The sequence below is a fragment of the Anguilla anguilla genome, chromosome 2 (assembly GCF_013347855.1).
Source record: "Anguilla anguilla isolate fAngAng1 chromosome 2, fAngAng1.pri, whole genome shotgun sequence".
Lineage (NCBI taxonomy): Eukaryota > Metazoa > Chordata > Actinopteri > Anguilliformes > Anguillidae > Anguilla > Anguilla anguilla.
The window spans coordinates 12,262,395-12,289,798 of NC_049202.1; the positions used below are offsets into that span (position 1 = coordinate 12,262,395).

At 45.7% G+C, this 27,404-nt stretch overlaps 1 protein-coding gene across 41 annotated transcripts in view; it reads right to left on the reverse strand.

Annotated features, from left to right (window-relative positions):
• ank3b (ankyrin 3b) overlaps nucleotides 1-27,404 on the reverse strand; it is a 163,096-nt gene that overhangs the window by 46,566 nt on the left and 89,126 nt on the right. For 33 of the 41 annotated variants that reach the window (XM_035403086.1, XM_035403079.1, XM_035403073.1 and 30 more), the window contains exons 2-16: nucleotides 21,194-21,295; nucleotides 20,450-20,548; nucleotides 18,979-19,077; nucleotides 15,740-15,838; nucleotides 13,543-13,728; nucleotides 12,758-12,781; nucleotides 10,408-10,506; nucleotides 8,513-8,611; nucleotides 7,235-7,333; nucleotides 5,997-6,194; nucleotides 4,918-5,016; nucleotides 4,560-4,658; nucleotides 3,889-3,987; nucleotides 3,056-3,253; nucleotides 823-921 (exon numbers count right to left, since the gene is read on the reverse strand). In XM_035403086.1, coding sequence (XP_035258977.1) covers nucleotides 823-921; nucleotides 3,056-3,253; nucleotides 3,889-3,987; nucleotides 4,560-4,658; nucleotides 4,918-5,016; nucleotides 5,997-6,194; nucleotides 7,235-7,333; nucleotides 8,513-8,611; nucleotides 10,408-10,506; nucleotides 12,758-12,781; nucleotides 13,543-13,728; nucleotides 15,740-15,838; nucleotides 18,979-19,077; nucleotides 20,450-20,548; nucleotides 21,194-21,295 — 1,698 coding nt within the window. The remainder of the gene's footprint in view (nucleotides 1-822; nucleotides 922-3,055; nucleotides 3,254-3,888; nucleotides 3,988-4,559; nucleotides 4,659-4,917; nucleotides 5,017-5,996; nucleotides 6,195-7,234; nucleotides 7,334-8,512; nucleotides 8,612-10,407; nucleotides 10,507-12,757; nucleotides 12,782-13,542; nucleotides 13,729-15,739; nucleotides 15,839-18,978; nucleotides 19,078-20,449; nucleotides 20,549-21,193; nucleotides 21,296-27,404) is intronic. The other 8 variants (XM_035403090.1, XM_035403114.1, XM_035403074.1 and 5 more) reach the window with 1 other exon arrangement.

The following is a 27,404-nucleotide window of genomic DNA, read 5'->3' on the forward strand; positions in this document are numbered from 1 at the left end:
TGAGGAATTTTGCATGGACTAGTCAGATATGTTTCAGTATGTGCACTGTTCCTTTAAGAGGAAAAAACTGTATATTTGGACCAAGACTCCACCCACAGGGGGAGAGACAGGGGGGACCTCTTTTACAAGAACACAATTTTTGCAGGTTTGTGAAACCAATCACTGGCATATTCTACAGCTCTTTTGTATCCCATTATTTAGTGCATCACAAAGAGGTGCGAAGTGATATTAAGCAGTGTGCAGCTACACGATACGTTTTGGGAGGAAATTGTAGATTATCTGTCTGAAAATCTAGACCAACAATGTGGTTTCTTAATGGCAACGTCCAGCTCAGTTCTGACAAGGATAATGGATGACGACAATATTTTCATTTAGAATGACATCAGACTGAAACTAACTTTTATTTTCAGAATTTATTTTCAGCCTCTTGCTCGTGTTTCTAGCTCTCATTTAGAACCTCTGAGACTAAACTCACATCCTTCCATTACTGTGCAAGGGGAGAGCTGCAGAGAGAAAAGCACATCAATTCCCCCTGCAGACTGGTTCTCAGAAACATGGGCTGCATTAGACAGCACTGAAAAAATTACCCCCATACATCACGATCACTGGCCATCCATCCACATTAATAAAAGACTTGAAAATATGTAGCATCAAATACATGTAAAGATCATGTAGAAATCCTTTGAATTATATGTAATTATCTGTAATGCAATTTAGAATGTGAGCAAAATATTTGAATGCTAGCTTAGCCGCAGCATTTTGTTAGCACAGTACAGTTGTGAAGAGCTACTCTGTCCTTGTTTTCTCTTCAGTGTCGCCCACCTTTCCAGCTGCATCTGGGGGAGCGCTCTTCTGAAGCAGGAGATTGGCCACTTCAATCTTCCCGTACTTTGCTGCCACGTGTAAAGGAGTGAACCCTTTCTGCAAGGACAGACCCAAGACAACCCCCGTGAGAGCCCACCGACCAAAACGGAACAACAGAAGGATTCAAAATAGACTACTAACGAGATACATGTACAGCCTTATTTTACAATACACAGCCTCTATGGTGAAAGTAATGCCGCAGTAATGTAACGCAGCAACCCCAGCCAAAAACAATCAGATAAATGAACAGTGCCGGACTCAATAGCATTCGCTCCTATTGTGCATAGCTGCCCCACGGCCTGTTTTGATTTGTATAGCGACCGTAAATTATCACCTCTTAATAAAGAGAGGGCGTGTTAGGAAGCCCAACAAAGCAGAGATCTGTTGAGGGAAATCTGACTCCTCCCAGGATATTTTAAGCGCTGGAGACCGAAAGCATTAAAACATTTCCTGTGTGTTTTCACCCTAGACAGGAACCATTTATGATAGCTCTGCCTTATTAAGAGATTTTGGCAGAACACACAAACCTGGACAATATCATAATGCAGCATGCACAAAGATTTGACAGTAGTTCATGTTCTCCGCTACTTTAGTCTTTCTGGTCTACAAATAGATACCGAGGTCAACCAATCATTGGCTTTGACCTTGGCATGCATGGGCCTCCTCATCATGGGAAGAGGCCTGAAGTATGAGGTCATGTTTACACATGGAACACATTACAGATCAATCCGCCTCTCGCAGCTGATTCCCACTCGGCCTGGTTAATGTAATGTCGGGGGCGGGGGGCGGGGGGCAGGGGGGGGGGGGGGACGCAAGCCTTCGCGGCGGGAAGATGAGAGGAGGAGGGGTCACAGCGGCGCTAAGACTGCAGGGCTCGGTCCTTCCCCTCTCCTGGGCAATAGCGCGCGGCGGGGGCGCGTCTATTGTCTCCCCCGCAGAGTGACGTCATCCACGCGCACAGCCTTCTGGGGTGTGCTCTTTTAATCAGCTCCTTCTGTGTGTGTGTGTGTGTGTGTGTGTCTGTGTCTATATGTGTTTGGGTATGGGTGCCAGTACACGCTGCTGGATCTAGCTGCCATTAATCTGCTCCTCAGACAAGGGTCACCTTTCGAGGAGAATACAACTCCAGTACTTCTGCCAGACTGCAGCTCAGATCAGTGCACACTAACACTGAGATGCCAAATGTCTCTCTCTCCCACTCTATCTCTCTCTCCTTTTCTCATCTATGTAAGACATACATACAGACGTATAGATACACACACATACACAGACGCACATATAGATACATACAGAAGCACACACAATCCAGACTGTTACACATACACTACACTATGTCAGCATCCATTCCACACATGCTTCACACTGCTAACATGTCTAATTTAGTGTGCCTACCTCACTTCATAGACACACACACCCAAGCATACGTACCCACACACACACACACACACACACACACACGCATACACACAGTCACACACTTGTACACACACAACCAAATAGGCAGACAGACACAGACTGTTCCAGAAACCCTCCCACAGCTGGTTCACGCTGCTAACATACCTGCCTTTGTTCTGTGACCTCTACCACCACCCATTTCATTCACGCACAAGACTAATAAATAACATCTCTTTTAAATTCTTCAGCTTCACGAGTCACCACACTGTGGCTATCATTTGATTGATAGATTAGTTTTTCCCTTCTTTACACATAAATCAATGATCCTTCTATCCAAAAATATCAAAAATCAGTTCCTGCCAATCATTTGCTGTTTTAAGCTGGCCTTGAAAGACGTAAAGTGGGCTGAGAACAGGACCTTCCCAGAAGACTAAGAATGAACTGATTTGGAACAGGAACAACAGATGTCAGCAGGGTGTCTGACCTGAAGCAGTCTCACACTATTGCTGTTAAAAAATGGCTACACTGCATTTTATACTGGAATTAATTTTATGAATAATTATCTTGAGGACCTGCGGCTTCCAAAGCGATGTTCTCTTTGTAAGGCTTACGAGAATTTAATTAACGCCTGAAATTTATTTTATGGAGGAGGATCTCTCTCTCTCTCTCAATCCCCCTCGCATCCCACAGCTAGCCGTGCCCCATCTCCACAGGGCCTCCCGGGGGAGAGGGGAGGGCTCGCATCCACACCTCCGGTTTCGGAGGGAAGGAGGTGGCACGCGCGTGCGTCACTGACCTTGGTGGTGACGGAGAGGGAGGCGCCGTGGTCCAGCAGCACGGACGCCACGTCCTCGTGGCCCTCGCGGGCCGCCAGGTGCAGCGCGGTGTAGCCCGAGGTGGTGGAGGCGTCGGGCGACGCCCCGTGCTGCAGCAGCTGCTGCACGATGTCCGGCTTGCCCAGCCGGCTGGCGATGTGCAGTGGCGTCTGGTCGTCCTGCGGTCCGGGCGTTCGCACGCGCGGGCGAGGCGAGGCGGGAGCAGACAGGGCGAAAGGATCCATCAGCACCCTTACAGTTCACTGCTCTATGTGTTTCTCAGACACTCGTGTTTACATTACTGATACTGCACCTCCAAAACTTTGGCTGTGTAGTAATGGAAATCTCCACAAACTCTATAAACACTCCCGTATTCAATGGAACACTTTTAAAACTTAACTTTTTCCTGAGACTAACTGCAGTGGATATGTTAGGACAGTTAGCATACACTTGCACAAAATGTGGAACTTAATTTGTACATTACAAACAACTAAGGCACTCCTGCATAAATAAATGTACATGTGATACAGAATACAGTATTTTGAAGAAACCTTTCATTCAGTACACTGACTATTTGATCAGAACACAAACTAAGTACAGTATGCTTCTACAGTTATAATAAAGTGCAGTCGAAATACAACTTTTCATTCAGTACACTGACTATCCATCAGAACACAAACAAACTAAGTACAGTATGCTTCTACAATTATAATGAAGTGCAGTCGAAATACTGTAGTAAATGTAATGGAACATGTTCATAAAGTTGATAAAGTTATAGAGCAGATAAATCTCAGTTCATTAAGCAGAGCCGTACCTTAGCCTTGGCCTCCACCCTGGCCCCGTTCTGCACCAGGTACTTCACCACGTCGGCTTGCCCTGCCCTGGCCGCCATGTGGAGCGCCGTCTCTCCCCTCTGGAACACAGAAAAGAGGGGTTCTGGAAAGGTACAAGCGGGCTACAACACAGAGCCTTTGTTCCCGCGGGCCATTCATCAAGTCCGGCCCCTCTCCCCATACTGTCTGCCCGCTTTGTTATGACTGCTGGAACGGGAGGCAGAGCCCTGGCCTCACTACAACAAAGCTGAAGTCACGTTACTACGGCAACGACAGCAGAGCCGTTAAGTCCCACCAGCGACCAAACGCTTCGGAGAGCGCATGATTACAGTGTTACTGTAGAGCGGGTTTGGGAATCCTCTCTAATTACTGTTGTGGGCTCAGCCCGTGCCGTGGTGCGACAAAACAAAAAAAATGCACGATCCTGTCATTACCAAAAAAGTGTTGACTGTACTGAACGGGGACAGTAAAACTAAATGTTCGAACAGGAGGGTTGGTACAAGTCTAGTTTCAGACAGCAGGGATTAGCCCTGGGGGGTCATGCTGTCACACTCCATCCAGTTTCTTGCTTTGACGTTATGAAATGTCTTCCATAGAGTTGCCTGTGCCTTTGAAGCAGACACCAAAAAATAAATAAAAAAATACAACTCACCACGTTGGTTGTGTTTGGCGAAGCTCCGTGGCTCATCAACTGAGTCACGATGTTTTCGTGTCCCATAAACGCGGCCACGTGAATCGGCGTCAGCCCCGACTGTCACAGAACCAGAAACAGACGCTTGTGACGCGCGGGAAGCACCACCACACAGCCAAAACACCAATTCATCGCACACCTCACACTGTCCGTCCATCATGACCTTAAATCACAGCGTCACCACAAAAAAAATAAACACATTAAACGTGCGTCACACTTTCCAGGAAGTTTAGCAGGAAGTCTGGCACAGGTTTAGCGGTCCTGGAGACGCGGCGAGAGACGCTAAAGGAAGCTCTGGGATTGGAACCCGGAGCCCTACCTCGGTCACAGCCTGGATCGACGCTCCGTGCTTCAGCAGCAGCTCCATCACTCTGATGCGGTTCTTCTTGCAAGCAATGTGAAGCGGCGTGAATCCATTCTAAAAATAAATTTAAAAAACACACACGCACTACGCTTCAGATATTTCTGGCGCGGTCGCACGCGTACTGTGCGAGCGGGGCCCTGGAACGCCGACCGCTCGGTCCGCCAGTCCAGATGACCAAATAAACACGCGTGTGCTTTCTGAGGAACTATGCAGCCGGTCCCCGCGCCGCTCTACTCTCGAGGCTTTTTGGCGCAGCCCCGTTTCTTCTCCGTTTCCTTTGTTTCTTCCCCATTTTTTTTCAGTCTACTTCTCAGACACGCCCATATTGTTCCAATTACTAAAGGCCATGACAGTATACTCCCCGTCCTCTGCCAAGTCGGTCTTTTTTTTATTAACCTTTTAAGCTTCTGCTGAAGTTGAGAGAAGCGCGGAGACAGGGGAGACAGAACTGCGCCTCACTGTTCCATTCACCCCGTGTTTAATACAGACTTTAACATGACTTGTATAAATGGGCTCTGACTTTGGTAAGGGAAAGCTAATCCCAGAAAGAGTGGAGGGGTTACAAACAGATCTGAGAACCTCTCAATGTGGAAGGAGTATCACCTCAGAGAGGATTTTTAAAAAAACCTGTGAGCACAGAAGGTCTTTCATCTGTGATGATAAATGATAAACTTGAGGACTCCAGTTTAGAAGGGGTGTACACCCAGCGAGGATAAGAAAAGACTTGAGGATCCCTAAGTGCAGAATAGTTTGCACATCAGCGAGCATAATATAAACTTGAGCAGCCCTTCGTACAGAAATAGTCTAAGCTCAGCTGAAGGCATTTGTGCCCCTCCCTCCACTCCTGCTCACCAGCACTTTGGCGTCGGGGTTGAGGTTGGGGGGGAGGTGTTGGTTTAAACTCGCCCGATGCTCACCAGCGCTTTGGTGTTGAGGTTGGGGGGAGGTGTTGGTTTAAACTCGCCCGATGCTCACCAGCGCTTTGGTGTTGGGGTTGTAGGGGTGGGGTTGGGGTGATGCCGGTTAAAACTCACCAGTGCTTTGGCGTTGGGGTTGGCCTTCTTGTCCACGATGACCTTGGCCACCTTGTAGTGGCCGCAGTGGGCGGCGACGTGCAGCGCCGTCAGGTAGTCGTTGGTGACGTCGTCCACAGGCACCTCGTGGTGAAGCAGGAGCTGGACGCAGTTCAGGTGATCTCCCTGAGTGGCCATGTGCAGTGGGGACAGCCCGTTCTGTGGAGCACAGACACGAGATTGCACTAAATTATATACCATCAATTCTGCTGAACCTGTCATTAGTATATTTTATAACCAGTAAATGACAAACAAGAACTATTGACTGCTGAGTCCGTGAGGTTAAAAAAAGTTCAAATGAAAACTTAAAGCAAATATATAATTATGCAAACATCATCAGGCTTATTTACATGACAACAGTATGTGCATGGTAGAAAATGACAGTAACTGGAAAAATGCAAACAATACTGTAGCTATGTGGGTGCCATTGTAGCTAACCTGGTACTCTGGAGCATATCTAAACCATTGAAAGCCAGCATTTAGATGATTTCACAGGGTTAAATTTGCATTTGAGCCACACATCCCTGTGACAGCCAATGATAACTCTCGAGGGTACATTGACCACTGCAAATTTAGTTCTCCCTTCTGTAAAAACGCTGAATTCAATCTAGTAGTGTATCTGAGTAACAGACTAGTTTGAAAGAACGTGAACGTCTTGTGTCTCTCAGGAGCAGAAAACAAAGTATCAGCATAGCATGACTGCAGGGAGGGCAGGCTGGCGCTGATAGCAGTCATTACATCAGCGCTCGCTTTGCCTACGAACACAACGCAAAGTGGCGTGGCCCATTCTTATGGAGGGGTTGGCTTCCTTACAAAAAACATCTCAGACATTGTTACAAAAGTTCTGGCCCCTAGACTGGTTCAGTGGGCTGTGTCTTTAGCACTGAATGTGGTCAGACAAAAACCTTGCCGCTATACTGAGACAGCTTTTTAATAGAGAATGTTATGACGCCTTTACTTTATGAATGAATAAAATGAATGAATGAATCTTTACATTTATATAGCACTTTTCCGAACTCTAAAAGTGCATTACAGTGATGAGTGGGAACTCTCCTCACCCACCACCAATGTGTAGCACCCACCTGGGTGATGCACGGCAGCCATTTTGTGCCAGAACGTTCACCACACATTAGCTAAGATGGAAACTTCAGAGTGCAGATGCCCAACCTTACACTCAACCTTGCAGTGACATACCGTACCTTCGTTTTGGACAGAATCGGCGCTCCGCGGTCGAGCAGCATCTCCACCACTTGCTCGTGACCGCTCCTCGCACCACAGTGTAAAGGGGTCAGTCCGTCCTGCAGGCCAAAACGCCATCAGCAGCGGGTCAAAGCACAGTCAATAACAGCATTGGGCACATACTATCTGAGGAGAAAAATCAATTGGCTTGAACCCTGTAAAATTCTCATAAATATATACATTCTGTTTAGTCAGAACCATACAAGGGTGCTGTACCTTTAATGTGTCTTCTTATGGCTGACTTTTAAACACTGTTGCCATATAAAATGAAGGCATTTATGCACTCAGAAAAGGTTTATTGTGCTCCCTTAAGACATCCAGTTTAATTTGTTATTATAGAAGCCTCGCATTGTTTTCTTTAAGGGTTTGTCAGGATTGAGGATTTATGAAAAAAATAAATCTCATTCACAGTCTCCAGCACGATGCACCCAAGCAGTACTAAACTCGCTTACTCGCTTTCAATATACTCCGTGTCATAAAAAATTGCTCAGTGTAACTTAAATCTAATAATCTTTCAGTTTACTTCCAAGCTGATGAAAGAAATACATCAGAGCAGCAATCTTTCCTGCCCTTTGTTTCTGTATTAGTGCCAGAATCACCATTTTGGAGCCAGAATATGAGCCGCGGAAGACCACGTTCCATACATGGAACTCTGGTGCAGCATTTTTCTAATTGTACCTGAAAACTCAGATTCGTTGCACAGCTGCACACAATTGCTGAGCGACTCTAATATCGAACACATGCCTCTGAAATAAAATATGTTGCTGTTTACATGAGTAATGCCCACGCGTCCGATCAGATTGCACGGCGTGCATAAATGTGTGTGCGGTTTGTTTGTGAACGTAGTGACTGTTGCCAGGGGAAGTATGTTGCAGTGCGACGAGGGTGGGGGACTGGGGAACATCCAGGGATGACCTGCCCATACACGTCTGAGGGAGCGATGATGTCACTCGCGGTCAAGCACCACGAGGTTTATACGATTTAGACCGTTCTCTTCGCAGACAGGTCTTAAAATGCCCCACACCAAAACCGTTACTTGTGGCCTTAATCAGTATACTTAAGGAGGTAACGGCTGACATGCCCGTGCCTGTTTTACATTTGTGAAGAGCGCGCAGGGCTAGCTTTTGTGTGGGAACACATTGCAGGAAATGACGGACCTAAGCTAACGTCCTCTCTGTGGTGAGGGTTTTATTTAGCGCACCCACACGGTGCGTTTCAGAGGCACAGTGGGGTCTCACCTTGGTTTTGGCATCGATTTTGGCTCCCCGCTCCAGCAGCAGTTTCACCATGTTTCCGTTTCCTCTTTTTGAGGCAACGTGCAAGGGCGTGATGTCATTCTGCGAAAAGTCAAAAGTGCGGCATTAGGACAGGATATGCACATTAAAATGACCTGGTGTGTTTCAGTATTGAGCCTGACCATTTTAATCTGCCTACATCCTCAGGTCTATTGACCTAAACAATTACAGCTCTTTTAATATCAAACAAACTGATGATCTAGTATACCCTGAAAAAACCTCCATTAGGACAGTGGGGTATCTGAAGTCACTCCATAATACAATATAATGTACACAATGAGACCTGCAAGAGGTTGAATTGCTTCTTCGTACAATCAACTGCTTCCCGCATATTCTAGAAGTGTTATGTTCCCAGAAATACAGGACTGTACCTATTCATTACAGTTCCAGCTGTCTCATTCATTCCTGTGCCATTAACAACAAACACTGACACAAGGTAATGCAGACAAACAGCCAAACCCGTAATTATTAGTAAAGGAGCACAGGTTTGTTTGCCTTACAGTTTTATGTCAAAACATAATTGCCACTTGAAAGAAGGCCATGATTTGAATATGTCCATTCCAAGTAAAAATCTGTTTGTTTGTTTTTTCCGATATTTGACTGAACAACAGCGGAGAAACAGAATTGAGTTGCAGCACCCTCTAGTGACATCTTTTCATTTTCAACTACTATGGTACAGACATTTCTACATCTGCCATGTCTGTTATTCACTTTCAATACATGGCCTTTGTTTTCCCTGGCTCTACAGCCAATGAGACAAACAGCTGCTATGTGATCTCTGTAAAGGTGTATTCTACTGAAGTCACTGACATGACCACAGGACTAAAAGATATATAAGTATTGTGTAATCATCATCAACAGCATTACGTGAGGCTTTGCATTAAGTGTCCACAACAGAGAATGGTAGGAAATCTGCCAGATCTACTTTATGAAGGAAAAGCAACAATCTTGTAATCATGTAAATGAAGGAACAAGGCATCTAATTTGTAAAATCCCTCCCTCTAACCCCGCCCCCCCCCCCAGAGAGCACAAATGCCAGGGGGATTCTCTCTGGCACGGCGTTCCTGTCCAAGAAGGGGCCCGGCCCCTCGGCTCGAATTTCACCGCCTGGCGTAAGGTATACCCCGGCGCATTCTTCGGCTGCGCTAGAGCTGCTCGCCAGGGCCCGGGGTATCCTGACGCACCGCGCGATCCAGGGATGTTCCTCCGAAACGCAGGACTGCGTTCCATCACAATCTGCGCGCTCACATTTCACACGCGGCGGGGAGAGGCCCCACCCCCACCAGAAACAGAAGGCCTTGCCAGTCAGCTCCGGCCTGTTTGCGATGCGCGTGTCAGAGCGAGTGTGCGTTTCGTAGGGCGTGTGCACGCGAGAATGCCTGCTAGTGCCTCTGCCAAGACTTGGCTAGCCACCTAGCCGGTACGCTGACCACAGCTGTCCTTTTCCACCGTTCCCCACTTTTATGCGGCGAGTGCTTTATTACACCCTCTGTGTGTTTAAGGTCTTCACAGGGGGAGTAAGACCAAGTTTCTCAGATGTCTGACTGAGAGAGCCATTTTCCTTCCAGCTATGTGCACAGTGCTAATGATCCAGAGACAATGAGAGGCCAGCAAAATGGTGCCTTTTCAGCTACTGTACACTACGAATGAATGGAAATACAGCATATGCCATGAGCTTTTGACAAGGAGGGACCCCCCCCCCCCCCCATTCAAACTCAGTGGGACAGCAGTCTGAGAAGGGACTCTAGTGGGGGGGTTTGTGAGGGCTGGTTTTCGAGGTGGCACAGCACAGGGCGTGTCTTTAGGCCTAGGGTGTGGGCGGGAACAGCCGGCCTTACCCGGGCCTTGAAGTCCACCGCTGCCCCTCGGTTCAGCAGCAGCGTGGCCACGTTGATGTTGCCGTAGTGAGCCGCGATGTGGAGCGGGGTGAAGCCGCTCTGTTTTGGGAGGGGAGGGAGAGACAAAAACAGAACATATTCAGCAGTCTGCCACAGGGGGTGCTGACGAACAGGATACCATGTTACAGAATGTGCAAGGGGTGCAAGCTTCTACTGCTTCCAGAGAGTGTAGCGCAAGCCAGAACCTCCGCCCAGTCACCAGTGAACCATGTTAGAACAGACTCAAGCATCTAATCCTTTAAGCGCAGGGGTCACAAGCACTTCCTGGGGTCAACAGCATGTGGCTTCCGTCAGCCAGGGGTGCAGGGTGAGGATCGTTCACATGTGAGAATTACTGAGGTGAAGGGATTCTGCAGTGGCTTTATACTAGCAAATCACAGCTTCTTTGAACCAGGAAGTTCAGTATACTAGCCAATGGAAAAGATGAAATCATGGTACCACAGTTCAGGTTTGCAGAAAAAACCAACTGTAAACACTGACCTGTAACCATGATAGTGCAACGTAGCAGAGACTCTCAAATAGGACCAATGCACAAAGTGCTTTTACTCTGGGTTCCTTTGAAATTCACAGGCAAAACATGCCGAATTGACATATATATAGGTGGCCATCTTGTTCATCTTACTTTTGGGGAGTAAGAGTCATTTTTTCAGAGCTACAGATCAATAACTGATTTTCAGATTCTGTGGCGTTCTTTGGCACAGTATAACTTTGATATTAATAGAAGTAATAGCATTAATTGGAACATGTTGTTTGTGGAGCTTCTTCAGAGTCCCAGAGTAGTGAAAGGATTACTGATGTTAGTTTGTAAAACTTAGTTTTTTAGGACAAGCAAGACAATGACTGCCCCAGTATGAACCTTTCAGGCTACCAGATATTCTACAACTCAATAATCCCTTACAAAGCAGGTGGTCTCTAATTCATTTTAACCCTACATTATACACAGTGTATTTATATACATATCTGGATCAAGCCAGCTTTGCAAGGAATTATCACTTTTATAAACCACTGGAGCACAGAGCTCATATGGCCATGTCTGCAAATGAAAGAGCAACATAGACTGAATGAAGTAAACAGAGCTTAATCTAACTGATTTAAACAAACAATTGCTACTTTTCAGCTATAAATCTGCAATTGTTAACAACACTTCATGCTCTGTAAAAGGGAATGTTTTAAAATCTAATACTTTGAATTACTGTGGGCCACAAATGCAACCCAGTATGTTTCCATTAGAAGGCTCTATTAGGTTTATAATAAGTGTGCAGGCCAATATAAATCATTTCCACGTGATCAACTGGTTGTTTATTTATTTATTTGGTTATTCATTTATTTTATTGTTGCTGTGGTTTAAAAGATACCATGCATTGCAAGGACACAAAGTGTCCCCAAGCCTTCTATGAAAACTTCCACCTACAAAAGCCAGAGCAAGCTTTGTAGACAGGAATATATAAAACAAACGACGTTTGGAGCAGGACTACAGATTGTGCAGTCGTTAGGGGCCCTTGTCTTTCGCTGACACCTGCGAGAGTAAGTGTCATGCACACGCCTGAGGATCGAGGTCCAGAGGCAGACCAGTGACTAGCAGGCAAGCTCTCTGCAGCTGGGCAGCCAGGTTCCTCCACGCACTGTAGTACCGCCACACCACTGCCCTCTGCTGGCGGGAATAGTGTGGTCATGATCACCGATTCACGGACAGAATAGTCATACCCCCCCCCACCCCCGACCCGACATGCAGATCATGCGATGTCAAACCGCGGTGTGACGTCATTTGCCAATTAAGGGATTCATCTTCTTTTCTATTTGGAACGGGAAGCCCAGCCTTCAGCTGCAGATATCTTCAGTTCACAGTCCAGATTCAATCCGACCGTATATGGCCTTCTCCCTCTCCTCTGAGTCATGATTTTAAGGAAGTGCAACCGTTTTTGATTTTTACGTTTTGTTACACAGAATTAATTTCACCACTCAAATTCCAACTCACGTATTTCAAAGCAGAAGAGCACTGAATAATAATAAAAAAACACTTACTTAAAATCAGCACTCATAAGAGATCGAGGACAAAGCATATTGCAGTTAGACTGAACCTGGACCTTTGTCAGAAATACATGCTACATTTTCCCAGTTAAAAGCACAAGTCTTGCAAAAACTAAAAGTAAACAAAAGAAATGCATAGAGAGGACAGAGATGAGGTGGCGGCAGCAGCAGCAGCAGCAGCAGCAGTAGCAATAGCAGCAGCACTAGGCTATGGGAGTGTGCAGTGTGCAGAGTATAGTATGCATATATATGTATATAATACCTCTGTCGTTCTATTCACCATCATCTATGGGTGCAAAACCACCAGCCAAGAGAAGAGAAAATGGACTGTTAGTGTACACAATGTCACAATGGAAGCTCCAAGCTATAGGATGGTGACATGGTAGGAGGAGTCACGAGAACAAACACAAAAAACAGCACAGCTCAACTGGATGGTGCATTCCTGTCCTGTTTAGGTAACGTTAAGAGGGCTGGTTCATCCAGAGGAACTTGATAGTTTAATGGTTCATCTCTGGGAATATTCAAATCATTTCTACTCCATGTACTGTATGATGTCAACAGGGTTACACAAAGAAACGAGAACCACAGCAGTTGGAAAACTGCATTTGTGTTATCTGAATGTAAACTATGCTGGCATCTAGGGATTGAATTACAGCTCGTTTCATCATTCTTTCAAACACACCCAGCTGTGGATCTATCACACAGCTGTGAGTGTGGAGCAGAGCCATTATAATAAAGATTTAGACTCAAGTACAATTAGGCCTACTGCACTGCATTTTTTTTACAAGTTATCTTTCATCCAGCTTTTGTATAGTTAATGGCCTAATTTACTTTTATTCAATACTAGTATATTAATCGAACATTGTAAAGTAATGCAAAAGAATGAAATATTTATGATTTTCCATGAATTTGGCTGTATCCACCATATTCTACAATCCATCAACCATCCAGCACCATCTAGTTAATAAAACCCAACTAAAAAAAAACAAATCCCTGTCCATACGGAGGGTGTGTGAAGTGAGGAGTGGGGGAGGGGGAGGGGCACACCTTGGACTCCACGTCTGCGTTGTGGTCGTTCTGCAGGAGCAGCGCGGCCGCCTTGGTGTCGTCCTTGCGGGCGGCGATGTGGAGGGCGGGCAGGCGCACCTTGCCCTTGGTGTCATTCTCCAGAAGCAGGGACACCACCTGGTCGTGCCCCTGCTGCAGAGCCACTGCCAGGGGGGTGAAGCCGTCCTGCCGGGGAGAAGGGTGCCACATGACGCTGTTAGCACACAGCTAACAGCAACAGCTTTTTTAGAACCCACTACACTCTTGGCCACACAGTGCACTGTCTGTGGTGCTGTGCCTTTGCAAAGGTCCACATCCAGTTTAGTGGAAATGCAGTGCTAATCTCTGACTTACACAGTGTATACACAGTATACTTCATTCTGGGCATGGAAGCCAAAGTAAAGGAAAAAGGATAACAAGATAATGTTCAAAACCTGATTTCAAATGAGGAAAAATATGAATGTCCACATTGAACACAATTAGTTTTTTTTTAGATTCTGTTGTTTTGTAACAGGCCAAACCTATTTTCCAGCATTCCTCAACATATCAAGTCTGGAAACTTAGACTATGGAAGTAGTGTACATGGAATTGTCCTTGGGAATGTGATGTTTAAAATATTAACTCAAATATCCAATAGTGTTGGTACTGTTAAACAGGGATATTTATATTTGAACTAACGTCTTACACTGTTCCATTCCATGAAATGTTTTGTATATTTGAAAATGAAAACCATACACTAATTACTATTATAACAGCTTCATAATCATTAAGTGGGTGTCTTTAGGAAATTCAGAATAAGCTGTGAGTCGGTAAAAGAACACCAAAATTATTTTCATCATGAATTATCACAGTTTGATAGTAAAAAATAAAGTCAAAGAAATACTACGACATAGTATTTCTAGTCTTTATTAGATTATTAACGCTCGTTTTTCTACATAACAACCAATGACGTCTCTCGTTTAATCTTTTTTTAAAAATCTTTTTCATTCCACGGGACTGTATTTTTATCAGAAGCCTGCCTATGAAACATTAATTATTAACCAGCAGGAGTCACTTCAAACATGGATATATATTCCCTATCATACATAATTCAGGCTGGCTGAGCTCTGGCTGCACCGTGGTCTCGTATATTCCCAAGGACGGCTCCCGAACAGCCACCGCGCCCGCTGTGTGGACGGTAGGCTCCGGCGCACGTAAAAACCGAGGTTTCCGTTACAGCCCGGCTGCGCTGTTAACCGCGCCAAGCATCAGGTATCAAGAAAGTCAAACTCTGTAATAACGAAGATCCACAAGGTCATTTCGGAAGAAGATCATTTTCCTAGTCCCTGCAGTCACCGCGCGGACTAAGTGCAGAGTTCCAGGGCAGGGCAGTTTCGGGTGTGGCTGCAGGCTAACGTTGGAGAAGAGCTGGGTGTCTAGCGGGTGAATATTCTCTCTAGATGACCGTGAGAAAACACCTCCCGCAGGGCGTTTCACTTCTTCATGTCTAGAATGTTCTGCGTTGCTACATCTCAACATATTGTCATAGGAGAAATTATGTTATAACTATGGACAGGACAGATATTTGGACCCAAGACTAACCCAAAATCGATTTGTTTTGGCCTACCTCTGACCTGCTTCATAATGTAGACACCTACATCAAATCTAAGCATAACTTATTTTAAATTACAGCTTTGATTGTGTTCTCCAGTTCAGGACTACCTCAGAAGTTACAGTAGCTTAGTGATGGAACAGCTCACTGTTATTTAGGTTGCCAACCGCTGTTGTGTTTCAAGGCACTTTGATGCAATTTTTACAATATGCAATTCATCACTGGAAAGAATCCAGATCTTAAAAAGCACAGAGGGTCTTTCAATGAGAAAGTGAAATCCAGAGAGAGGGTTATTTGTTTGGATGCACCAAGCATCTATGAGTCATCCTCATATCTGCATAGCACATCTGACCAAACACTTTGCCTGTGGGAATGGACTTCCAGAAAACTATATATAGATACTGCAGCAAAATGTATTAGTCTATAAAGCTATCAATATTTGTTTCCCTGAGAAACAGAATGAAAGAAAAACTGAGAAAAGAAGGAAAATGCAACAAGCGTGATGTTAACTATAACGCCGTCTTGAGGCTAGCTGACTGAACATAATGTAAAATGGCTGTATTGGACTGTAGCCCAGCGGGGTCAGTAGGAAAGAGAGCCGCTCACCTCGGTGGCGATACTCTGGCTGGCGCCGTTGTCCAGGAGAAATCGGACCACCTCCAGGTGGTTCTCCTGGGCGGCCATGTACAGCGGTGTGAAGCCATTCTGCAAAGAGAAAACAAGAAACGTCATTTCACCCCCATTGCGTTTTACGCACTGATTTTGCTGATTCTTTCATCCTTGGCTAAGCGTGTGAGAAAAATGTACAGGGATCCAGTGCTACTGCACTGTTACCCAGTGTGTGAAGAGTAAATGGTGCCAATCCAAGCAGAAAGAAGTATCACATCACTCTGCCTTCTACCCATCACCGCTACAAGAACATCTCCACAACTGTTCCATCCCCTAAATGATTGAGTACTGAAGATTTAGACAGAACTGTGACAATAAATGAATAAATAAAATACACACCCCCACTCGGAAACTTTAAATGCAGTCATGGCAAAATCCTATGGGGTAACCCAGTTTGGATATTTGCCAGGTGACACCTTATTACATTATCAGCATGTTTCCTGGGTGAATGATATAAACAAAATGGGACCGGCACCTATAGTGCAGTGAATGAGTATTGTGAGTATAGCACCTATAGGACCTGTGTTTTGTAGTTGTTACAATGGCCTTCAGTATGCACTTATTGTACGTCGCTTTGGATAAAAGTATCTGCCAAAGAAATGTAATGTAATGTAAAATGTAAATGAACGCATGCCTGCTTGCAGGCAGTATGGGCTGTTCAGTTCTGACACTGCAACAGAAGGAATTTAGGTCCCAGGCAGACACAGACTATCCCCACAGGCTGCTTGTGCAGTTATTAGCACCCTGTGCATATTCATGAATGTGTGGAGAAATTAGATCAGGAGCTGGGTGCCTGAGAAGTCAAGGTTCAGGTACTATCGTGCTGGAGTCTTATGAGTACGATGCATCAGGAAGCCGCATACAATTAGAGGGCTTCCAAAAACAAGTTTCTAATTTCAAAAAAGACAATGGGTCTCCTGTGTGGTTCATGTGAAGTTATCCAATGGCTCAGAGTGGAATCTGATCTCGTAGGGGCCAGTGCTGACTGTGGCTGTAAGCTGAAGAGGGCAACATGTACAGTAGTCAGTCATACTGTTACCCTGGGCAGGGCGGGTTTCGTGCAGTGAGATTTAGCCCGCTCTAATGTACGAGGGCAACTCCTCTGGGGGATCAGATGCCTGCAATCTGCCAGCACCAACTGGGCATGAAGCACACTGGCATCTAATACACGACTGCAGAGGGCAAGCTGCTGGTGCCCCAGAGGAAATGTGTGTTAATATACCCCTCCTACACTGAGCGAGGACCATGGGACATGTGTGTTAGTCTGTCTGTCCAATAATGAGAGACCATAGGACAGGTGTGTTAGTCTGTCTGTCCAATAATGAGAAACCATGGGACAGGTGTGTCACTGTGTTTATTCAATACTGAGAGAGGAGTGTTAGTCTGTCTGTCCAATACTGAGAGAGGACCATGGGACAGGTGTGTTAGTCCGTCTGTCCAATACTGAGAGAGGATGACGGGACTTATGTGTTAGTCTACACCTCCCACACTGAGAAAGGACCATGGGATATGTACGTTAGCCAAGAAACGTTGGCATCCTCGTTTATTTTGCTGGCTTCATTGTTTATTTAGCATTTTATGGGATCGTGGAGCTGAATGTATTAAAATCTGTCTTGCTGAGTGTAAAGCTAATTGGTTGAAGTGCAAGATTTCCATTGTTGACGAGGTCTCATTGGTTACAAATGCTATGGGATTCCCTATAATAGAAACACAGTTGCTTTATTTGGAACTGGGAAGCCGAGGATTATGTCACGCTGAAGTTTCCATATACTGTGGTTAAGCTCTTCGATTTTAGGATGTAAACCATGCATGAAATGTGATAGCAATACAGGGAGTTAATGCACTGTGCAGCCCAGGGGTAGGCGGTTAATTGTGCCGTTTCCAGTAAGGGGAGGATGATGTTTACATCTTCTTGAAACTATTCGAGGACACATTGTAACTGGAAGGCAATCTTGTATATTCACTGTAGGAGGGAGACTGTCATTTCATTTTTTTGCCTATTTCGATTTGAAGATAATAAGCTTAAATGTGTGGGTTCAGGTTTCTTTTGCAAATTGAATGCATTGTTATTTTCCATGTGTTTTTTTTTTGGAGGAGTGGAATTGCTGACAGGGAGCTATTCATCCTGCGAGCATTATGCGTATCTGCTTGGAGTGTGGTTTTATCTCAGAGCCTCTCAGCACGTTGCGGTGGTGAAACCTTGTACACAGCAGCCTGCTTGTGTGAAGGTGAAGCAGCCAAGAGCTGTCCCCCTCTCCAGCACCTACACTGCATTTTTTAAACTCTGAAATGTACTGCAAAGTGTGTGTCTGTGTGTGTGTGTGTGTGGACATGAACCCCCACAGCCATGTGCGTGGTACTCATCCGCGTCATTGGGAATCCGCACACACACACACACACACTCTCTCTCTCTCACACAGGGGCTGTCTCATTAGTCATGCTAGCCACGTAACAATGCAGTTAGTGATACAGCAGCGAGTGGCCTGATCGCAGAGATTCGAGTCTGAGTTTCTGTGCGTCCTGAGATGTGTGTCAGAGATCCGGGGACACACGGGACATGTGATCATATGACCAAGTCTTGTGTGATCATGTGACTAGTCTCATCAGCATGTCGAAGGTCAAAGTGGATTCCAGAACCATAGATTTTTTTTGTTTGTTTTGCTTAGTATGGGTGTGGGATACATACAGACTGGATACGTGCACTATGTGTACTATATATATTGTGTGTGAAGTATGTGTGCTATGCGTATTCCGCAAATGGTGTGCATGTAAGGCAGAAATAGGGTGTGATCGTGTTTTGTACAGATCATTAGTCTGTGATTGATGATGATTGAGCCCACAGCTCACGCCACCCCTCGAACCACTTCACCCCACCCCTCGAGCCACCCCACCCCACACAGCGACACGCCCCACTGCCCCGTCAGCAGCTTCTGCTGATCTCTGAAGTCAGGAGCCTCCTTGGCTTTAGAACGATGTTCACAGAAATCACCGTGAGCAGGGAAGAGAAACTACAAACAGCATTTCCTGCTCATCTGCCCCTCCCACCCCTCACGCACACGTCACATGGAGCGAGTTTTGGGGTGAATATTAATATACTACGGATAAATGAACAGGGTCAGGTGTCAAACTGGGAGGAGGCGGTTCCAGAAGTTGTCTGACGGGCACGGGTCACTTACCTGAGACTGCGCGTTCACGTTGGCTCCGTTGGTCACCAGCTCCTTCACCACGTCCGTCTGTCCCGCCAGGGAGGCTATATGCAGGGCGGTGTTTCCTTTCTGGATTAAGAGAGACACGAGGAGAAGCTGCATGATGTGTTTTACACCTGTCTGCTCCCCAGGACCCCACCGACCGTCTGGGATGTGGTTTCGAGCCTGGCTGCACTTCCGATGCCCCCCCTCTATTTATACATCTCTCATTCCACACATGTCCATGACAATAAAACAATTTAGCACTATTTAGTGCAACTATTTATTTGAATATAGACTCAGCGCATTCTCATTCGTGCGCATTTGCAGACGCATGGATGTTGTGAGTGACCACGCGACTCTCTTGGTGTCAGTTTTAGTATTTTGAAATAACAGTGCGATCCAGAAGATATATGGCGAGCTGGTATAAAATGGATTTTTTTTAAACTACATCTCTCCATACAGCATTGACCTCTCCCTGACAATGCCTTCATTGCACACACTGTAATCTTTACCGTACAGCCTCTAGTCTGTTTCTTTATGGTCCTATTTTGCCTTTGCACCACCATTAAACCCATTGCTTACATTTAACAAGGCAACCCAGAGACATATTCCACCCCCAACCACCACCTACATTTTAGTGTTGCGCAGAGATGGTGGGTGGGTCAGGCTTAGGGTTCGAATTCTGTGTTTGCAAGGTGCGGTTAAAACAAATAAAATAGTTAGAGAAGTAAACATGTTTATAAACCTGTATTCTGAGAGGGAACAATACAAGTATTTACAGGAAATGAGAGATTTTTCCACCTCCATATCATCCCCCTTTCCGTAATAGGATTACATGGGCAGTGCTCTTAAACAGATGCACAATTCAGTTCTGTGAATCGGAGGCATACATATAATTTATATATACATATAATCTGTTTACATACATATAATATACCACAACCTAAACACTGTATATTTTCTTGGCAGCTACTCTTACCCAGAGCAGCTTATACATATTAAATGTCACCCATTTATATAGCTGAGCATGTCCTGAAGCAATCTGACACTTTGCTAAAGGACCTCCGCAAATCCCTAACCTGGGAACTAAGCCAGCCACCTGCTTCAGGTGTGCTTGTGAGTATAATTATGCAGGTGTACATACATACATCCAGATGCATGTGTGAATGTGAATAACGATTGGTCTCGGGTTTTAACGCGTGAGAATGCATGCGCGGACGCACCACGGGCTAGGTTCACGTTCGGTGCTATTAATCACTCTCGGCTGCAATGTGACTTTTGCGATCCCCCTGACGCAGCAGAGTCGGTCGAGCAGCTGCGCGGGGGGCTCCTCGATGTCGTTAAGCGCGGTGACATTATGAAGGCATCTGCCAGGACCCCGCCCCTCGTGAATTAGGTTTCTCTCGGAGCGCCCCTGTGGAGCTCTCGGCCTCTCGGACCAAGGAGAAACGGGGCTTACCTTGGTCGCCGCGTCCACGTTGGCCCCCAGCTTTATCAGCTCGGCGACCACCTCCACGTGGCCCTCTTTCGAGGCGAGATGGAGAGCATTCAGCCCATTCTGCGGAGACGAAAAGAGCCAAATTCAAGGGTCACACAGGTGCAAACACGTAGCACGGATTCTGAGCTAGCACATCAATCTGCTTGGAGATATTAGTTGTTGATGGTGAAGTTCAGGTCAAAAATAACATGGTGCGTCAAGTGACTGTATAATGGGCTCAAGGACAACTGAAACATAAGTTGTTCTTTAACCAGCACGACAATTAGGAATTAATATTGCTAACTTTAATTATTTTCCAGAGTTCAGACCTTTAAAATGGGTTCTTATGTTCAAAGTTTATGCTGCTTTCCATTGGTGTGTATCCGATATACATCCTGGACCGTGTCTCAGTACATTACACAACTAAAACATCCCAGCTTGCATGAGCAATTCATTTGCTAAACCAGTTAACCAGTTATGAAATAACAGTAAAATAACATATATATGATTTCAGGAATAGATCATACGGTAGTCCCAAATGTTTTTCTGATCGCAAACAGTTGCATTCAACCTTCTCGTGACTAACAAGTGATGAAGAGAAAGAAACAATCGGAATACACTGATTTTTAAAATCCATTTCTGCCAGATACTGTTTGTAGTGAGTGTGTTTGTGCGTGCCACAGGACAGAAGTGTGCCTATGTGCAGTGGCAGGAAGGTCACCTGACCTGGTTGCAGATGTTTATGTCGACCCCTGTCTTCAGGTAGTCGAGGGCCTTCTCCAAGTTCCCGGCCCGGGCTGCCCTCAGGTAACTGGCATTGCTGTCAGACTGCAAGACAAAAGGCCCAGTCAGTCCATTCCACCGAAACACATTGTTCACTCTCCACCAAAACCCTGCAGTGCAGCACTGGCTCGCCAACCTTGAGGAACATAATTGCTCCTTCTCCCCAAAAACAAATCCGGGGAAAAGGAATTCAGACAGTGTCAGATAGTATGCGCTGTTAGAGTTCTCCAACTACAGCTTCTGCGCTGTGACCATTAAGTAATGCAGGCTGATGCCTGGAGATGAAAAATATCCGGTACATTCTGATGTACTTATTACCATTCACTCCTACAGGGATTACACGAAATTAGGATCTGTTCTGCCGCTCTCTCATGTACAGTATTATAAATGAAATTGAGCTTTGATGAAATTTCACTCCTTAACGTGCGCACAAGAGAATTGCTCTGAATTCAAACAAGAGTTGGTTTACGTCCATAATCACGAGATCACCATGAGTAAGGTGGGTTGCCGATTGGCAAACATTTTTCAAAGCGAGAAATGAAAAAAGTAATGACATTTGCCAAAACCGATCAGTCAAACCTACGGGCACAGTGCTGGGGGGGATATTAAAGAGGAAAACCAGACATGAATGGAATGCACTGCGTAGAGGTGTGGACAGAGTAGCTCATACTGTTCTGGTGCTGTTCTCTCCCTCAGCACGTTCTGCTCGTAAGAGCATAAACCCACAGACCCCACAGCAATTTGGCCATGTTAGCCTACCCTTGGACCTCAGCCTAAATTCTTGCTTCTCTGCCATTGTTTATGTAAACATATTTCTTTAAAAAAATAAGGGATTAATTTTGAGCTTGTCACATTGAACACCGAGGCCTCTTCTCCAGGCTGGTTTTCACTAATTTATCTGCTTGTTCATGTACAGTAAATGGCTGCTTATTACTTGCCATAAAGGGAGGCAAGCAGAGGCAGTGAGATTCCAGTTGATTATGAAGTTAAATGTACTGGAGGATTTGAAAATGTCAGTGGGGATCGGAGGAGGGGCCTCGGAGGCGGCGGTGCCCTCTCTCCTGGCTGGAGGGGGGAATTCCACGGCATTAGCCAGCGCTGGCCGCACCCCGGCTAGCAACGCCGGCGTCTGTTCCGGGGAAGATTCCTCTTCCTCAGGCTCAGAGCTGCAGTGCAGCCAACCGACGAGGAGTTCGCTTCAGCGAATCAGGCGACCGTCAAAATTTCAACCGGCAGTACAACCCCCGGGGAGTCAATAGTGAAGAATATTGCCGAGAGGGACAACAGAGTTATGAATTTTTTATTTATTTTCGCTTTGATATAAAAAAAACTACACTCTTAATGTCACTTCTCTCCTCACCCACTGTTAGCTGCATCTGAGGCTTGACAGCCAGCTTTATTTTTGCTGGAGCGTCTCTCTAATTGACAGGCGCTGTAGCTGATAGTCAGACGCGGTGGGCCTCAGCTATTTTAGTCTCTTTGTCTTGATCCACTGGATAACCTTGCCCTTTCTATTTGGAGGGCTAGCTTACTGGCCCTTCTCCAGAGGCTCACTGGCTAATTCAGACTATAATTTTATTATCCAGACCACATCATTGGCTTACCCTGCCCACTGCAGCCTTACAGAGCACAAGTGGGTCTCAAGAACAATGACTCTCAGACAAAAAGTAGAAATACAGCCAAAAACTAAAAAGACATGTGCCATACTTTGAGTTCATGTCAGAGTAATTTGCTCCTCATATGAGTGTGCGCTCCTTGATTTATTCTCTCCAAGTCATTGCTACAAATATATGATGTCACCTCTGAAAAGGGACAAAGTCCATGCATAGATGGCCATCAACTTGCCCAAAAACCAACATGGCCTTGTGTGAAACCCTAATCAGGGACAAAAAAAGCTAAACACGCTTTGGGTTGGTCTTCCCCCAAGGCCCCATTACATACACGGGAGCGCAACCGTGTGCACACGGTCAACCGAGCACACGCGGTCCCCCAGTCCCCACTCAAAACAACAGCTGTTTGGAGTTACATAACGGGGAAGAACCCCTGGAGGCGTGTCCTTCATCAGGGTGGAAGCCTGTCAGTCGCTCCTCTTCGGAGCCTGATTCGCTGAATGTCAGGAGCGTGATCGCTGGGAGCTGTAGCCTGGGACGAGGTAACGAATGCACAATGTAATGCCCCAAATTCTTTTGCATCCCTGCGGCTGCCTGGGCACCTGCCGGGTCACGGCAGGACTGCTCGAATTGCAAGCAGGTGACCCCTGACCTCCAGAGACACTTACATTAACAGACATTGACAGCCTGGCGAAAGAACTGACTGTGTTAATTTCATCCTGCCGAGGATTCCGTGTGCACTGAAACGTGCCCCGTGCGTAGCCATTCAATTAGGAATTAGGACAGAGAAAAGTCATTTCCTTGGAAAAATAGGATTTAATGTCGCAAATTCAAATAAGTGGAGGTAAAGGACATTACATGGAGCTGGTGGATTGAGCCCAGAGATTAACAGACACTAATGCTGAAATTTAAATTTTAATCTGAAACTGAGGAAATTGGATGTCATAATCTCCAGACCGCTAATAATTTATTAATAAAAATATGTGGTATGATTAATATGTTAATATGGTATGATTTATATGTTAAATTACGGATTAAATATTCAATTAAATCACTTCCAAAACCAGCAATACAGCACAGTGAACTAGCACGGCTACTTCCGACAGGAATGTAAAAAGGCATGATGAATAAAAAAAGACATAAATGGCTTCTTCTGCAATATGGAATAATGAGATGTGTTACCAAAAAACACAGACTTATGATGTACTGGCTTCTAAAAGTAATTGATACCATTTCAAAAAGAGAAAGCAGATAAAATATACTGTGCTGCAGGGCTCTACGCTAGCATTTTTTCCGAGGAGCACATGTGCTCCTTAGCTGAAAAATTTAGGAGCACACTAATGCATCCTGATTATTAGATGTGCTCCTCCAATAAGCACACATCAGTTTTCAGTAGCAAATGTTCCTAAAATGGGAGCACTGCAGAGATGAGATTGAGGCACTTGAAAAGGCGTGGTCGTGTCTGAAGTCCTCAGGCTGGGCATCTGGCTTTGTCAGTGCAGGCAGAGGGAGTGGTGAGTGGGGGGGATGGTGGGGGGCGAGGCGACGGGTGCTGCCGGTGCTGCAGTGCCGTGGCGTCGATCTCTGACACGCCCATGGCCATGGCGCACGGACGCACGCACACGCTCGCACGCAGACAGGGGCGCTGACACACTCACACTCTCCTTGAACTGCAGGGAACCTGGCATCTGGACCTGCCCAAAATAACCTGCTGCTGCTGGTTCTTACATCACCTACAGATGGATCCCCTGTCAGTCTTTTTCTTGGTTTTACTGCGGACAATCTGATGGGACGTCTGGGAGCATTAGATGATAAATAATCCTCACAGACGGCCAGCCCACTTTAAATAAATTCTTGTCATTCATAATTTTAAAATGCCATATGCTCCATAGTTTTTGCATCATGATCTGTGCCACAAAACATATAATTCACAGCTCAGAATTAGAATCAGTTAACATGACCAACAATACAATACCCCTGTGTCACCCTTTAACAGGACATAGACCCCTGTGCTAAAGCACCAGGCCAATTTATTGCAGGATTTTGTTGTACAGCATTTGTGACTGGGTCCCAGTCCCCCCCTTGTACGATGAATAGAGATTCAACCTCTGCTCCTCACCTCTCACCTCTGCTCTTTATTACTGAGTCCCACCTGGGGCCATTGACATGTAAAACCGCCATGGGGGTGCTAACATCAGCCCTGGAACCAGTACAGACAGGTCTGCAACAGCCCCAGCGTCTCACCCTTTCAAGTGTCTAACATAATCTGGTTCCTATTTTTATTTCACCAATCAAGTCTGTCAAATGATAAGATGGCATATTTTGCTGGAAATTGCTAGGTTCTTAATTTGGCCTGATTAATTTTCATTTTAGTGGTTTGTTATTCCTTTCTCTCAGAAGTCATTTTCAGAGCTGTCAGGAAGCCAGTATGTAACAGGAAGCTCCGATGCTCAGCGGCATTGCAGGCGGAGCCGCTCCTCCGCCCCAGGTTTGTGTGTGTTTGATATGCAGACCGAGGCTTTGTTCGAACCCTGAGACCAGCCACGGGTGCACTGTCACATTTATCTCCACCGCCGTTAGCATTAGCCTTAAACTACCGCCAGGGGAGGGAGATCAGCAAGCCACACCACAGACAAAAGTGCTCATCATCACCCTAAAGGGATGAGCAGGGGACTGCAAGCGAGTACACAAAGAGTAAGAGCTCTCAAATAGAGACAAGTCCTCTGTAAAGTAGCTAAAGCCATTTAGCCATGCCATTCATCTTAATGATATCAAATACCAGTACATTATATATAATTTGTAGCCAGCTAAAGCACTTGCTCTCAGTCCAGACTGACATTGTCTCATCCTTTCAGGATGAAACAGTAGATTCAAATAAGTAACTGTACACTAAAGAAGGGAAGGGCTTCCACAAAGGCCTCTACCATCATTACCACAATGTTTTAGTCAAAGACACAGTAGAGTGAATTTGGCAAATGGTTGGAATTCACAGTGACAAGAGTGACTCAGAGCTCATTTGACCACTCGCCGTGTTTGTCATTGTTTACAGACAGTGTGTCCCCCGCATCTGTGGTGAGGCGACAGCGTGAAGCAAGACCATGTGACCCAGGTTCTCTCATTTCCACTGAAAAATGCCCACTGGACCATTCTATGACTCAGCGTGTGAGATTTTTCAGTTTATATACCATATGCTCTGAATATACTTATCATATTCCGGGCACAAGCTGCTTTCTGTAGCCTTTTTTCAGCCTTAGCAGACCAAGATATGTGCTTGTTTTTCAAAGATTGGAGGCCCCCAGTGCACACTGGGTAAAATGTGTCTCACTATGTTGACTATGACTATGGTGTCTGCTGGTGGGCTTTTTTGAATGCAGTTTGAACTTGGACCTGGGCACGACTTCTTTGTGCAGACCCACACACCCAGGAACATAAGTGTCCATGTCTGTGGCACCTCAGCTATCACTGTAGATATGTCAGTCACGCGACACTTCAGAAGAAGCCATTATGGTGCCCGGGGGCCGGTCCACACAGTCGCACGGCTCTCTTTAAACTTTCAACTCTCAACCTGCATCTCCGCTGGTCTTTACCAACACAAGAGCGTCGCTGAGCCAAAAACCCGGCCAGAGGATTACGGCCCATTGTGTGGGTTCATAATGCCCACGGCTAAACAGAAAGACTTTGGGGGCCGCGTGTTAAGCCATCAGAGAAAAGGTGTCGACTGACACAGCGCATCTCGCAATTGGCCTTTTAATCCACGCAGCATGAGAAATGTTCAGATAACAATTTGCGTATGCGGGGCAGTCAAAGCTATCAGCACGCCCGTTGCCAGAACGTATGGCCACATCTGGGCAGCGCTCTGTCGATGTCTGTCTTCGGTGTAGGTGTTCACAGGCCATGGCTCTTACCATTGGCTGAGCACAGCCGACTCCTTTACTCATTGGACGATTTCTTGCACGTTGGTAACCTGACACTGGAAATTCTGAGAAGCCCAAGCACGGACTAGTTAAACAGGATGCCTTATTGTTGGACTCCTGAAAGCCATATAGCTGGACTGTTCCCAGGTCAAAAACACACATTAAAGGAAAGTAAAGGATAGGGCTTGTCTCGGTTTCCACTAAGTAGGCTAAAGTAGAGATACCATTTAGATCACATGTCAAGAGCTTTAGCAAGGATTAAATAACCTGCCTATTATAAAGTGCACAGTTCACCATAACTTTCCACAGCTCTTTAAAAACGGACTGCTAGATCTGCTTTTGAGAATGGCAGGTCCAGTCCTATGACCTCAGCATCAGTTTTTTATACACACGAATACTGTAAACAGCCAGGTATCGTGAGAGATTCTTAGGGGAGTGTTTGTCAAGTCAGCAGTTGTAGTATAGCAACAAAACTGACAAAGGGAACGGAAAAATTAAACAAAAACACGCAACAGAATAAATGTGAAGTTATGCGTTCAAGAGGATATATGCTTCAGGAAAATATACGACCAGGGGGAATGGTGTATTATAGATAGACAAGACACACTGAAAACCCTACACATTGATGGG